Source organism: Hemitrygon akajei, chromosome 3 (assembly GCF_048418815.1).
Source record: "Hemitrygon akajei chromosome 3, sHemAka1.3, whole genome shotgun sequence".
In the NCBI taxonomy this organism is placed as follows: domain Eukaryota; kingdom Metazoa; phylum Chordata; class Chondrichthyes; order Myliobatiformes; family Dasyatidae; genus Hemitrygon; species Hemitrygon akajei.
Genome location: NC_133126.1, coordinates 117,727,557 through 117,741,845, shown reverse-complemented (window position 1 = coordinate 117,741,845; position 14,289 = coordinate 117,727,557). Strand labels below are relative to the sequence as shown.

Here is a 14,289-nt window from a genome sequence, read left to right as displayed (position 1 = left end):
GTGAGGAGGAATGAAAAAAGACAATAAATTACAAAAGAAGCTTTAGTCAGAAAGAAGGACAAGTGGAGCAGAGAACCTTCACGGTGCTCAAGCCTCAATGTAAACATGTTCCAAAGGGCCTGTTGACTTGGCTGGACTTTAAATATGCATTCAGTGGCTGCTCTATTCGGTATCTAATAAAGTAGCCAGTGAGTGTATGTCTGTGGTCTTCTGCTGCTGTAGCCCGTCCACTTCAAGGTTCAATGTATTGTGCATTCAGAAATGCTTTTCTGCACATCATCACTCTTGTAACATGGGATTATTTAAGTTACTGTCACCTTCCTGTCAGCTTGAACCATTCTCCTCTTCTTATCACAAGACGTTTTCACCCGTAGAACTGCTGCTTACTCAATTTTCTTTTCTTCTTTTTGCACCATTCTCTGTAAACTCTGTAGAGGTTGTTGGGTGTGAAATTCCCAGGAGATCAGCAGTTTCTGAGATTCTCAAGCCCCCTGTCTGGCACCAACAATCATTCCATGGTCGCAGTCACTTAGATCACATTTGCTGTCCATTCTGATGTTTAGTCTGAACAACAACCGAAACTCTTGATCACATCTATAGCATTTACTTTGACCTGCAGGCTTCCATTGAACTCAAAGTAACATTTAATCTCCAACTAAATAATACTGATGAATTCACCTTTGATGTATTGTCCTGTCCTTTATTGTTGATGGACATTCTCTATTCCTGGTTTAGTGTTGTTATCAAAGTACTAGTGAAGCAGTTGCTACCTTAAACATCCCACCTTGATTTGATACCCATTTCTCTGTTCAATATATCCATTTCTCTCATCCCTTCAGAATATCTGCAACTTAAAGTTAGAAATGAATCTACAGGATTCAGAGGTAAACTATTAGAGGTGCTAGAACTCTGAATTAAAAACATGGAATATAGAAAATCATTGGTCAGGTACCATCTGCAGAGAAAGAAACAAGGTTAATGGTTCAGAGTAACGCACACATAATGCTGGAGGAACTTAGCAGGTCAGGCAGCATCTCTGGAAAGGAATGAACAGTCAATGATTTGGGCCAAGACTGTTCATCAGGACTCTGATGATATTTCATTGTGATGATTTGTCTTTGCGGGATGTTTACACAGCAGGCTTCCCTTTCCAGAAGCTACAGAGTGAGCTTTATCCTGGAGATTTATAGAATCAAGGATCTGTGGAGGTGGGTTAGATCTAGAAGGTAGCTGAAGGGTTCAAATGTACAGTTCCACCCCAGTTTACAAAGTCCCAAATACTGTATGTACAGCCTACACATATGAACAAGCATTGGGAGAACTGGTGGGATAGATTTGCCAGTTCCTGTAGGGCCACAGGCATTTTCTGCTCTGAGGTATTTGGTTTGCCACATTTCTGACTTGTGAACTGTCTGGATTATGAACAGTCAAAGGAATGGAACCCTGCCATAAACTTGGGAGAATCCGTGTGTCAGGGAACGAGTCATGGGACGGGGTGTAGTCTGGTTCACAAGGTTTATAAGTGTAATAAAGGATGGCTAAGAGTGAGTTTCCATTTTGGATAATGAACCTATATAAAGGGTTTGTTGTGAATTAGTTGAACTGGTGTAGTAAGCGGCAGAATGATGTGGTAGTGATCAATAATTTCATGTAACTTATTTCTAACTTCAAAATTCGTCTCATTTGGACAAAGATCTCTGCAAGTACTGTTGCTTATTGGAAGTTGAGTAGAACGGAATGCTCTGTCCTGCTCCCTGTGCTCTGGGTTAGATATGTTTTATATCGTCTCCCTGTGTGCAATGTAACTTTTATTGAAGCTGTGCAGTACGGATACTCTCATGTCTACACTAAATAAAAATCAAAAGTGTGAGGGCTCAATGGCTTCAGTGACGAGTTAGAGACTTGGACTAAATGTCAACTAACAGCACTCCTCCCATCCACCTCCCCCAATCCATGTCTTCATACGCTAACGCACTCTCGATACTAAACAACTGAATGCTTTGATAGCTACTAGGCCTTTGCTTCCATTGGGTCTGCTCCAAGCTACAGTTACACAGGGCATGAATTTATTGCTACGATCGAATAAGAGGAGATCTCTTTGTGCCAAGAACGGGTTCAAATCATGAGTCAAACACTTGAAGTTTAAGTACTGAACAGACAGAGGTGCTTGTCATAGAGTCATAGAAAAGGACAGCACAGAAACAGGTTCTTCAGCCCATCCAACCCATGCTGATTTATTTATACTGCCTACTCCCATTGACCTGCATTGGGACCATAGCCCTCCACACCCCTATTATCCAGAGCTTTTATAGACACTGGAGCGCGACCCTTCCAGAGCCTTCATACACCCATCTCCTAGTAAATGATTCAATGCCTTTAACTCAAAGAAGTTCTAACACAGCCCCAAAGTTAATACAGCACAGAAGTTAATTCTACACCTACTATGTACATGTCTACCGTCAAGTACCAATCTGTTCTAAATCTGTTTTCCAGCGCTCGGTCAGTAGCCTTCTCTGCCCTAGTAATTCAAGTGTTTGTGTAGATACTTATTAAATGTTGTGAGAGTGCCTGCCTTCACCACCACTCAGGCAGTGCATTCCAGATTGCAACTACCCTCTGGGTGAGAAAAGTTCTTCCACAGATCCTCCCTGAACCTCTGTTCCAGAGAATAACTTCCAGCTGTCTACTCTGTCAGTATTCCTTATAATTTTCTATGCCTCTTTTGGCTTCCTCTTCAGCCTTCTCTGCTCCAAGGAAAATAACCCCACCCAGCCTATCCAGTCTCTCCTCAAACAGAATTAGTTTGTCCTAGCAATATCTCCTCTGTACCCTCTCCAGTGCAAACACTTCTTTCCTTTAGAATCACGACCAGAAACAGGGGCGTTGTGATGTTATTAAAGTGCATCCCCTTATAATAACAGGATTAAACTGCATATGCAATTGCTTTCTCCATCTTACTAACTTATCAATATCGCCCTGCAGCCTAAGAGTAGCAGAGTAGTATGCGGGACTTTACCAAAGGTCTTACTGAAGTTCAAGCAGACTACATAAACTGCACAATCCTTATCAAAACATTTTGTTAACTCCTCAATAAATTCAGTCAATTTAGTCCAGCAGGATCTTCCCCCTTCCAAAGTGATACTAACTATCATTGATTAATTCCTGCCTTTCCAAGTGCAGATTGATTCTGTCCACTCAGAATCTTTTCCAATATCTTTGTTAGCATTGCCAGCAAATACCTAGCTTCCACCTTCTGCCCTCGTGAATAAAGGTACTTTAAATCAATCTTTCGGAACGAGGTTGTATATTAACAGTTGCTTGTTGGTGGTATAAAAACAACTTTCAATTGAAATATCTCCTGCAGCATTGCAAAAGGTTTCTAAGCAGGCGCACAGGAGGAGTGACAGACAACACGCCAAGCAGTAAGATTTTAGTATAGATCGTTAAACATATGGTCAGTAAGGAACTTCTTAAAGTAGGGAATTCGGAAAAAGATGTAGATTGGCAGAATTTCAGATATACTAATGGCAATTAAGGAGTATGCAGGATGCCCAAGGCACAATATCAAAAGCCAGAACTGCATGTCAGGTAGTGCTCTTACTGATGGTGAGATGTGACATGCGACTTTGAATTTTAAAATCATATAATACATGCCAGTGTAAGTCAGTGAATACATGGGACTTGTTGCAAGTTATTACACATGTACACCCCTCTCTGGGCTCAGATGCAAACTTGGCTCGTTAACTGGCTCTGTTAACAGCCACAGGACTATGAAATGAAAAGGCCACCTTTCATAAACGATATACATATGATATGAGTTTCAACCAAACAGGGGCGTCGTGATGTTCTGGTTAAAGAAACCTCTAATGCTGTGTAAATACTGCTCATACACAATTGTCGATCGTACACTGCATAACATTATAATGAAAGTATATTTACAAATTTCAGCTTTATGGAACAGTTAGTAGAAAAGAGAAAAGGAAGAATAAGATAAAAGGGCCCATCACAATTCACCCAGTCCAAACCTGCACATACAATTGGAGCTCACCCTGGAGTTGTCTTTACTCACACGCTAAGCCCAAAGTACACACCACACTCTGAGCTTCACTCAAAATTTATCTCGAAAAAATGGACTCTCTCTAGGGACTATCGGCCCCTCCTTGTTGAAGCCATTCATCCGCACAGAGCACTTCATGCATCGGGGACGCTCCTTCCCATGGCATTCTCAGCTATCTTCCCTCCTGTCCACTCCGCAGCTCCTGCCAAAAAGACCCATGAGCCACACTGTCCTTTGCAATTCTCTCTCCACCCCGGAACTATCTCCCAATTCCACCATCCTGATTGGCTAGTACAACATTCCTAAGCAGAACAGCGAGGGCTTTTACCTCTAGCCGAAACCAAAGCATTATACCAGCAGGACACCCTGCCTTTGCAGAAGCTGCTGAAATGAAATACCTACTGCATAATAGCAGAAACCTTAACCAGGACATTACATGCAGGCAAGAGAAATTTGGTTAAAGTGATGTTTTCAGTGAGTTGAAGATGGTGTTGAATTGGAATTGATTTAGCTCAGAGGTTTAGTGGTTAACATGATGCTTTACGGCACCAGTAATCATCAATTCCCACTGCTGTCTGTAAGGAGTTTGTACGTTCTCCTCCAGATGCTCCGGTTTCCTCCCACATTCCAAAGACCTATAAGTTAGAATTAGTGAGTTGTGGGCATTCTATGTTGGCACTTGCAGACTGCCTCCAACACATCTTCAAACAATGCCTTTCACTGTATGTTTTAATGTTTCAATGTACATGTGACAAATAAAGCTAATCTTTAAAATTTATTTTTGTTTGAACAGATCAAATCATCACACAGAGCCCTGAAGTAGTGCAATGTTAAACAATAACAGAAAACAGAATAGTGTCAACAGCTACCAAAAAGTGCAGTGCAGGTAGACAACAAGATGCAAGGTCATAACAAGGTAGATTGTGAGGACAGGAATCCATTTCATTATAATAGGGGACCATTCAGTAGTCTTAAAACAGTCAGACTGAAGCTATTCTTGAGCCTGGTGGGACGTGCTTTCAGGCTTTTGTCTCTTCTACCGGCTGGAAGAGGTGAAAAGAGGGAATATTCAGGCTGGGTGTGATCATTGATTGTTCTGGCTGCTTTCTGAGGCAACAAGAAGTGTAGACAAACTCTGTGGGGGGGGGGGGGGGTAGGCTGGTTTCCATGATGTGCTGAGCTGTGTCTACATCTCTCTGTTGTTCCTTGGGGTCCTGGGCAGAGGTATTGCTATCCCAAGCCATGATTCAACCAGATACGATACTTTCTATGGTGTATTAGTAAAAATTGGTAAGAGTCAATAGGGACATGCTAAATTTATTTAGCCTCTCGAGGAACTGGGGGTGCCGGTGAGCTTTCTTGCCAGGGCATCTACAGGATAGACTATTGGTGATGCTTATTCCTGGGAGCCAAATTTTAAAAAGACATACAGAGTTTAATACTAAACAGCAGTAAGTGAGAGTGAACTTTTCTCCTCTTCCTGACTATGCCTTCTGTTTTATCTCAGATGCAACACGGCAAATCGACCAAGGCAGCACAGTGGTCCTCGAGTCAAGGTGGCAGTGGTGAGGGCGAGGACACGGAGTCAAGCGGAGAGTGCGATGACGAAGATGGGTGTACAGGATCTGGAAGTGGAGCACCAGGAAGGCAGAAGAATACATGTGAGTGGCATCTTTCGAACAAGTAGATTGTTCTAAGTGACATGCAGTGAAGTGTAAGGCTCGCCTCTGGAGTTAGTCGGATACTTACAAAACTACTGAACGTCAAGCAAGCAGTTGTTGAGTGCATGATTAGAAAGGAAACTCTCTCACATTTCACAATAACAGCAGTGTCGCCTCTGACCACCATGGGGTCTTGGAATTGTGAATGATATTTCATATCTATATGTTAGTCAGCAAACACTTGCAGTTCTGTTTGAAGTATTTGCAGTTCTAAGCAGAACATGTTGAGGTCAGGAATGAGATGTTTGGCACTTCAAAGTTCCCCTTCTCTTGCAATATTTTATACGTGGTGTCTTGTTCCCACAACCACTGACTCTTCGGGAATGTATTGGAAAGGTTGGACGCAGAATCGGTTATCGTGTTTGTTGCTTCTTCACTGGAAAAGTGTATTTTGTGACCATGTTCATTCAAGACAGGTGTGTGGCTTCATACTATTGCTGCAGGCAGTGTTGCTCTGTCTTACTGATGGACAGGGTATTTAGCAATAATTATAAAGGTTCAATCACCTGACAAGATGTATGTTTTTAATTAAAAATTAATTTAATGAGTCAGCAGCATGTTGCCATTATGGTGGGCAACTGATGGGCTATCATTAGTCTGGCCCACTCTCGACCCCAATGTGTGACCTACAGTGTTAAACCTTACCCTTTTAAAAGACACAGCAAGACCTGAGGACCATCACAGGGCGGTTCTCTGTCTTCACACTGAGATAAGACTTAGCAGCATGAACACAGCCAGTTGTGAATTGGATAAGTTCTGTCCAATGGCAGGTAACATAGATCGAGCAGCCAATGTAACTGAATCCCCAATAGTTATGAAGCCAAGTCTAGAGACCTGAGTCCCAATGGTTGGAGCAACAACAGAACTCAGAGATCCAGCGGGCCATGAGCTTAACTAGTCGCCACTAGAACCCTAGCGATTGAAAGCCTAGACATCAGAGCCCCAACAGGGGGTAAGCCTAAACATAGAATATCAATAGTCAAGTTCAAGTTCCAGGGCAGAGGTGCAAAACACAGAAACAATGGTCATACACAGCACATATAGCACACATAAGGTAACAAGAAAATAAAGTCACACTAAAAAATATAGTCCAAGTTCCTGAGTTGATGAATGTTGCAGTAGTCTGCAGTCGGACACAATATGGCTTGTCTTCTGTTGAGCAAACGCTGGGGGACAGCACCTGCTCCAGCTTGGACGCTGCGCCCCACCACCTCTGGCACGCCATTGGTACTCCTGAATCTGATGCCTCTCTCCTGGCGGCTGGAAACAGGCGACTATGCGGCCTGAGGCCTAGTGCTGACTACGACAGAGGCCGTGCAGCTCTCCCGCTGTCTGCCTCTACCGTCCGCCAATAAATCAGTGACTCAAGCTCGTATCGTTCTGACTACCTTTGATTAATCTGCCTTTCCATGTTTAGATGGATCCTAGCCCTCGGAATCTTTCCCAACAACTTCTTTCTAATTGCCTGTAAATATTCCTGCTGTCATGTTGTAGTGTTTTGACCTGATATGTCAATGAGTCCAAATGTAGGGGTTTGGTCTGAAGCATCAGCTGTATATTTCCCATAGATGCTGCTGGACTCTTCAGCAGGTTGATTATTGGTCCAACAGACAGTAAAGTATGAAATGGAGGTTCCAGCTTTTGATGCACGGTAAACCTTAATGTTTGAGGACCAGCCGTAAGCCTGAATGTTGTCACAATAAGAACACTAGAAAGCTCAGATTGAATGGTGAAACTCGCGGGAACCTGGACTGAAATTTTGTTTGCAGTTTATTACTTTTCTCTCCCTGCAAACTGAAAAATCATATCAACCTCTCTGAAACGAAGAGATATCAGCTGATCAATGAATTCTCTGCCAATGAAGTCAAGAGTCAAAATGGACTATAAATTAATGTAACAATTAATCTGAATTTGATGGAAGTGTTAACTAAATCCACCAACCATGCCACCTAGACTGAGCTTTGCCATTGATGAGCAAGTAATTTGGTATTGAATTATTTTGACTGTTTTATCGAAAAGGAACGTGAAGCTGAAGTTTGAGATTCAGATCAACAAAAGGCCTGAGACAGAGTGTGACTAGTGGGTATGAAGGGTGCAAGGTGTCAATGGATCTCTTCCCTGATACCAGTATATGCACAAGAATTAGAATCACAATCAGAATTAGGTTTAATATCACTACCATATGTCATTAAATGTGTTGTAATGTAGCAGCAGCACATTGCAATACATAATTTAAAAATCTGTGAATTACAATATATATATGAAAAAGTTAAATTAAGTAAGTAGTGCAAAAAAGTCACACAAAATGCCGGTGGAACACAGCAGGCCAGGCAGCATCTATAGGGAGAAGTGCTGTTGATGTTTCGGGCCGAGACCCTTCGTCCTGACGAGGGGTCTCGGCTCGAAACGTCGACAGCGCTTCTCCTTATAGGTGCTGCCTGGCCTGCTGTGTTCCACCATCATTTTGTGTGTGTTGTTTGAATTTCTAGCATCTGCAGTTTTCTGCGTGAGTGCAAAAAAGTAGTGAGGTAGTGTTCTTGCCCATTGAGGTAATGTCCATTCAGAAATCTGATGGCAGAGGAAAAGAATCTGTTCCTGAATCTTTGAGTGTGTGCCTTCAGGCTCCTGTACCCCCTCCTTAATGGTAGCAATGAGAAGAGGCATGTCCTGGGTGATAGGGGTGCTTAATAATGAATGCCACCTCTTTGAGGCATTGTTCCTTGCAGATGTCTTGGATGCTGGTGCCCATGATGGAGTTGACTGAGTTTACAACTTCCTGCAGCTTATTTCAATCCTCTGCAGTAGCGCCCCTCGCCCTCGCCTGTACCAGATGGTGATGTATATAATTAGATTGCTCTCCACGCTACTTACATAGAAACACAGGAAACTTACAGCACAATTCAGGCCCTTCAGCCCACAAAGTTGTGCCGAACATGTCCTTACCTCAGAAATTACTAGGCCTCTATTTTTCTAAGCTCTATGTACCTATCTAAAAGCCTCTTAAAAGACCCTATCGTATCCGCCTCCACCACCGTTGCTGGTAGCCATTCCACGCACTCACCACTCTCTGAGTAAAAAACTTACCCCTGACATCTCCTCTGTACCAACTCCCCAGCACCTTAAACCTCTGTCCTTTTGTGGCAACCATTTCAGCCCTGGGGAAAAGCCTCTGACTATCTGATCAATGTCTCTCATTATCTTATACACCTCTATCAGGTCACCTCTCATCCTCCTTCGCTCCAAGGAGAAAAGGCTGAGTTCACTCAAATTATTCTCATAAGGCATGCTCCCCAATCCAGGTAACATCCTTATAAATCTCCTCTGCACCCTTTCTATGGCTTCCACATCCTTTCTGTAGTGAGGCGACCAGAACTGAAGACAGTACTCCAAGTGGGGTCTGACCAGGGTCCTATATAGTTGCAACATTACCTCTCGGCTCCTAAATTCAATTCCACGATTGATGAAGGCCAATACACCATACGCCTTCTTAATGACAGAGTCGACCTGCACAGCTGCTTTGATGTCCTATGGACTCAGACCCCAAGATCCCTCTGATCCTCCACACTGCCAAGAGTCTTACCATTAATACTATATTCTGCCATCATACTTGACCTACCAAAATGAACCACCTCACACTTATCTGGGTTGAACTCCATCTGCCACTCCTCAGCCCAGTTTTGCAACCTATCAATGTCCTGCTGTAACCTCTAACAGCCCTCCACACTATCCACTACACCTCCAACCTTTATGTCATCAGCAAACTTACTAACCCATCCCTCCACTTCCTCATCCAGGTCATTTATAAAAATCACAAAGAGTAAGGGTCCCAGAACAGATCCCGGAGACACTCCACTGGTGACTGACCTCCATGCAGAATATGACCCGTCTACAACCACTTTTTGCCTTCTGTGGGCAAAACACAAAACAATGTCCCCTTCTTTAGAAATCTGTGAGTGACGTTCCAAATCTCCTCAAATTCCTAATGAAATACAGTCACTGTCATGTCTTCTTTGTAATTGAATCAGTATGTTGGGCCCAGGATAGATCCCAGAAATGTTGATAACCAGGAACTTGAAATTGCTCACTCTTTTCACTGTGATCCCTCCATGAAAACTGGTGTGTGCTCCCTTGTCTTACTCTTTCTGGTGTCCACAATCAGTTCTTTGCTCTTGCTAACATTGAGTGCAAGGTTGTTGCTGTGACACTACTCAACTAGCTGATGTATCTTGCTCCTGTACATCTTCCCGTCACCATCTGAAATTCTGCCAACAATAGTTGTGACATCAGCAAATTTAAAGAAGGCATTAGTGCTGTACCTAGTCGTACTGTCATGGGTGTGGAGAAGTAGAGTTGTGGGCTAAGCACACATCCTTGAGGTGCACCAGTGTTGATAATCAGTGAGGTGGAGATGTTATTTCCAATCTGCACAGATTGTGATCTTCCAGTGAGGAAGTCGAGGATCCAGTTGCAGAGGGAGGTACAGAGGCCCAGGTTTTGAAGCTTTTTGATCAGACTTATAGCAAATGATTTTTTGAATTGCTCTGAAGTCAATAAACAGCAGTCTGACAGAGGTATTAGTATTGTCCAGGTGATCCAAAGCTACATGGAGAGCCAATGAAATTGCATCCACTATTGTGTTGATAGGCAAATTGCAGTGGGTCCAGGTCCTTGCTGAGACAGGAGTTGGTTCCAGCCATAACCAACCTCTCAAAGCAGTTCATCACCATAGATGTGCTACTGGGTGATGGTCATTGAGGCAGTTCACCTGCTATTCTTGGGCACTGGTATGATTGTTACCCTTTTGAAACAGGTGAGAACTTCCAATGGTGAGAACATCACCAAGCCACACATTACAGTCTATACTTTAAGAGTCTTTTAAATGTGGTAATGGAATAATGGTGGGACATCTTAAGAGGTTTCCACCATGCCGCCCATGGAAATTGAGAGCTGAGACTGCTGTGGTTTTGTTGCTTCAGAGCCTGCTGACACCTGTTGCATCTGTAGTTTATGAAACAAACACAGTCAGTGTGCGTGCAAGGAAACAAGTCACAAGCCCATGGCTTCGTAAAGCAAGCCGCACAAAGAATTGTTCGGGTATCCTGAAGCACTGCCGGATCAGCACAAGCAGCAAGCTCTCTGCACCATGCTCTCCGACATCACGTGTTTGTACCCTTCTCGCAGAGCCATTAGAGCCAGGATTAGGGGATCATCATAGAATCCATTATGGGTTTGTAATAGTATCAATGAGTCATGCGCCAATGCAACAGTCATTTTGGGCAGTTTTGGAGCAGCTAACAACATTTGGGTTATGGACAGTCTAGAGCCCATGGATAGCGTGCTTCCAACTTAGGGAAACTGGGGACTATCATCAGGGTTGAGCCAGAAATGAACATTTGTGTCCGTTCTGGGTATTAAAGGTTCAGAAATATGTAAAACTTCGCAGCAGGCACAGAGAATTCCTTGAATAATTTTGGTGATAAGGCACTTAAAGATAGATTGAATAGGCAGATGGATAGGTAGGTGGATTGCATAGCAGAATGGCCTTTTTAGACACTGTAACCTTTTAGTGACTCTGTATTCAGTTAAGTACTCCAGTGTAGTCATACCTAACTTTATACAGACTTGGGAACTGCTCAAGTGACCTTTAAGACCAGAAGATACAGATTTTTATTCTAAGTTGTGCACTTTCATTCCCATTGCATCTGACCTACAGGTTAGATCTGGTGTAGAAAGGCCTGAGTTAAAATGCATCTGACCCAACAATAGCAACAGACATCTAGGGAACCTAGTTATTTCCATGTTTTGCTGGAGACTCTAGATCAAAGTACTACTCCAGTCAAGTACCACTGGTTTTCTTGACACTTTCTTCCCAAGCACAACTAAGCTAGCAGAAGTGGGTGTCTAAGATGGAGCATATTTAAATTTACCACGTGATGGGCATTTATAATTGGAACTATTAAAGATAAAGAGACAGCATTTGGCTCAGTTTGGTCCAGTTGTTGAAATGGTGGGCTTAGTTGGTATGTGAAAATAGCCCTTGACTCACACTGACAACAAAACTGATATAAATTAGAATTCTTGTGTGTAATTCAACAGTCTATTCACAAAGAGATCAGGTATCACACAAAATAACCCAGGGCTGAGGTTGAACTGACAATACAGTATAATTGATCATTCTTTAAGGATTTATACTGCAGGTTTTGACTGTGACAGTAATTAATATTGGCTGTGACAGTCCCCAGGCTAAATACCAAAAAGGTTACACCCTGGAAGGGTTATTTTTCTTCAGTGGTGAATACAGGCAATAGTTATGCAAATAGTTTCATATCTATTCAAACACATAGATTGGAAACACAATCTATAAATTCCTCTCAATAATCCCTTTCATGGAAATTTTTAAGGTTTAAAGTATTAAATAACAGGTCCTGAGTCCTTTAAGTAAACCATGTTTTAGAGGTTTTAAGCCTTGTGGAATACCAGGTGATAGGCAGCAGGTAACATTTGTGCCACAGAAGTCCTTTTCTATGATGTTATCCAAAATAAATGTGCAAAATTCAAAGTAAATTTATTATCGAAGTGAAAATATGTCTCCATATACAACCCTGTGATTTGTTTCCTTGTAGGCACACTCAGTAAATCAAAGAACCATAATAGAATCAATTAAAGACTGCTCTGCTGACGTCCCTGCCAGCACCTCCTTCCAGTTTACTTTGGCCAACTCCTCTCTCACACCACTGTAACTTCCCTTACTCCACTGAAATACTGCTACATCAGACTTTCCTTTCTCCCTATCACACTGCAAGTTGAACACAATCATTGTGATCACAGGTTCCTAAGGATTCTTTTACTTTAAGCTCCCTAATCACCTCTGGTTCATTACGTAACACCCAATCCAGTATAGCTGATCCTCTGGTAGGCTCAACGACAAACTGCTCTAAAAAGCCATCTCATAGGCATTCAACAAACTCACTCTCTTGAGATTCATTTCCAATCTGATTTTCCCAATCAACCTGCATGCTGAAATCTCCCATGACTACCATAACATTGCCCTTTTGACACGCCTTTTCTATTTCCTGCTGTAATCTGTGGTCCACATCTCAGCTACTGTTGGGAGGCCTGTATACAACTGCCATCAGGGTCCTTTTACCCTTGCAGTTTCTTAACTCAACCCACAAGAATTCAACATCTTCTGATCCTATGTCACATCTTTCTATTGATTTGATGCTATTCATTACCAGCAGAGCCATGCCACCCCCCTTCTTGTCCCTCCGATACAACGTGAACTTTGGACATTCAGCTCCCAACTACAACCATCCTTCATGCATGATTCAGTGGTGGCCACAACATCATACCTGACAATCTGTTATAGTGCAACAAGATCAGCCACCTTATTTCTTATACTCCGTGTGTATTGAGATATAACAGTTTGAGTATTGTATTTGCTATCCTTTTTAATTCTGCATCCCTAATGCACTGATACTCACCCTGCTGGCTGCAATTTTGTCCTATCATCTGCCTGCCCTTCCTGACAGTCTGACTGCACACCATCTTTGCTTTTTAACCATCTGTCCTATCCTGAGCCCCTTCACTCTGGTTCCCATCTCCCTGCCAAATTAATTTAAATCCTCCCCAACAGCTCTGACAAACCTGCCCATGAGATTATTAGTTCCCTTCAGGTTCAGGTACAATCCATCACTTTTGTACAGGTCATACCTTCCCCAGAAGAGATCCCAATGATCCAAGAACCTGAAGCCCTGCCCCCTGCACCAGCTTCTTAGCCACACATTTATCTGCCAAATTATCCTGTTTCTACTCTTGGTGGCACATGGCAGAGGTAGTAATCCAGAAATTACTACCCAGGTGGTCCTGCTTCTCAGCTTTCTACCTAGCTCTCTAAATTCTCTTTTCAGGACCTCTTTGCTTTTCCTTCCTATGTCATTGGTACCAATATGTACCAAGACATCTGGCTGCCCTCCCTCCCTCTCCAAAATGTTGGAGGAAGATCTTCTGATGCTTTACGCCCTTCCAATGCTCTCTAATTCCTGATTCTCTTTTCCATACCATGACAAGGGCCCTCTGAAAAATCTTGAACATTTTAGTCCTTTCTCTGTGAACTATGGCCTTCTCTGTGCCCTCCTGGCCTCTTGACTCCCTGATCCACCATGGTCTATGCATGCTTTGATCCTCTGTTCCTCATCAATCATCCTCCATATACTCCAATCTCTTTCCATCAGTAAACCTCTCCACCAATCAATCTTTAACCCCAGATGTCTCTACTCCTCGCAAACATCTTTATCCTTGGCACTGCCTTATCCCTGATCTCTTTAATCCTAAACCTCTCTACCACCTAATCCTCTGTATGTGCACTGTCCATTTTAATGCCTCCATCCCTCTCTATCCTGAACTTCATCACAATCCTCCCTACATGGGCCTTCACTAACCTCTTCATCCCGATTCTCGCTATCCTGATCCTTTCTAACTGTCCAATACTCTCTATTCTCTGACCCTGCC

At 42.8% G+C, this 14,289-nt stretch overlaps 1 protein-coding gene across 2 annotated transcripts in view; it reads left to right on the top strand.

Annotated features, from left to right (window-relative positions):
• LOC140725330 (glypican-5-like) overlaps positions 1–14,289 on the top strand; it is a 627,634-nt gene that overhangs the window by 433,755 nt on the left and 179,590 nt on the right. For both annotated transcript variants that reach the window (XM_073040657.1, XM_073040656.1), the window contains one exon: positions 5,565–5,718. In XM_073040657.1, the coding sequence (XP_072896758.1) occupies positions 5,565–5,718 (154 nt within the window). The remainder of the gene's footprint in view (positions 1–5,564; positions 5,719–14,289) is intronic.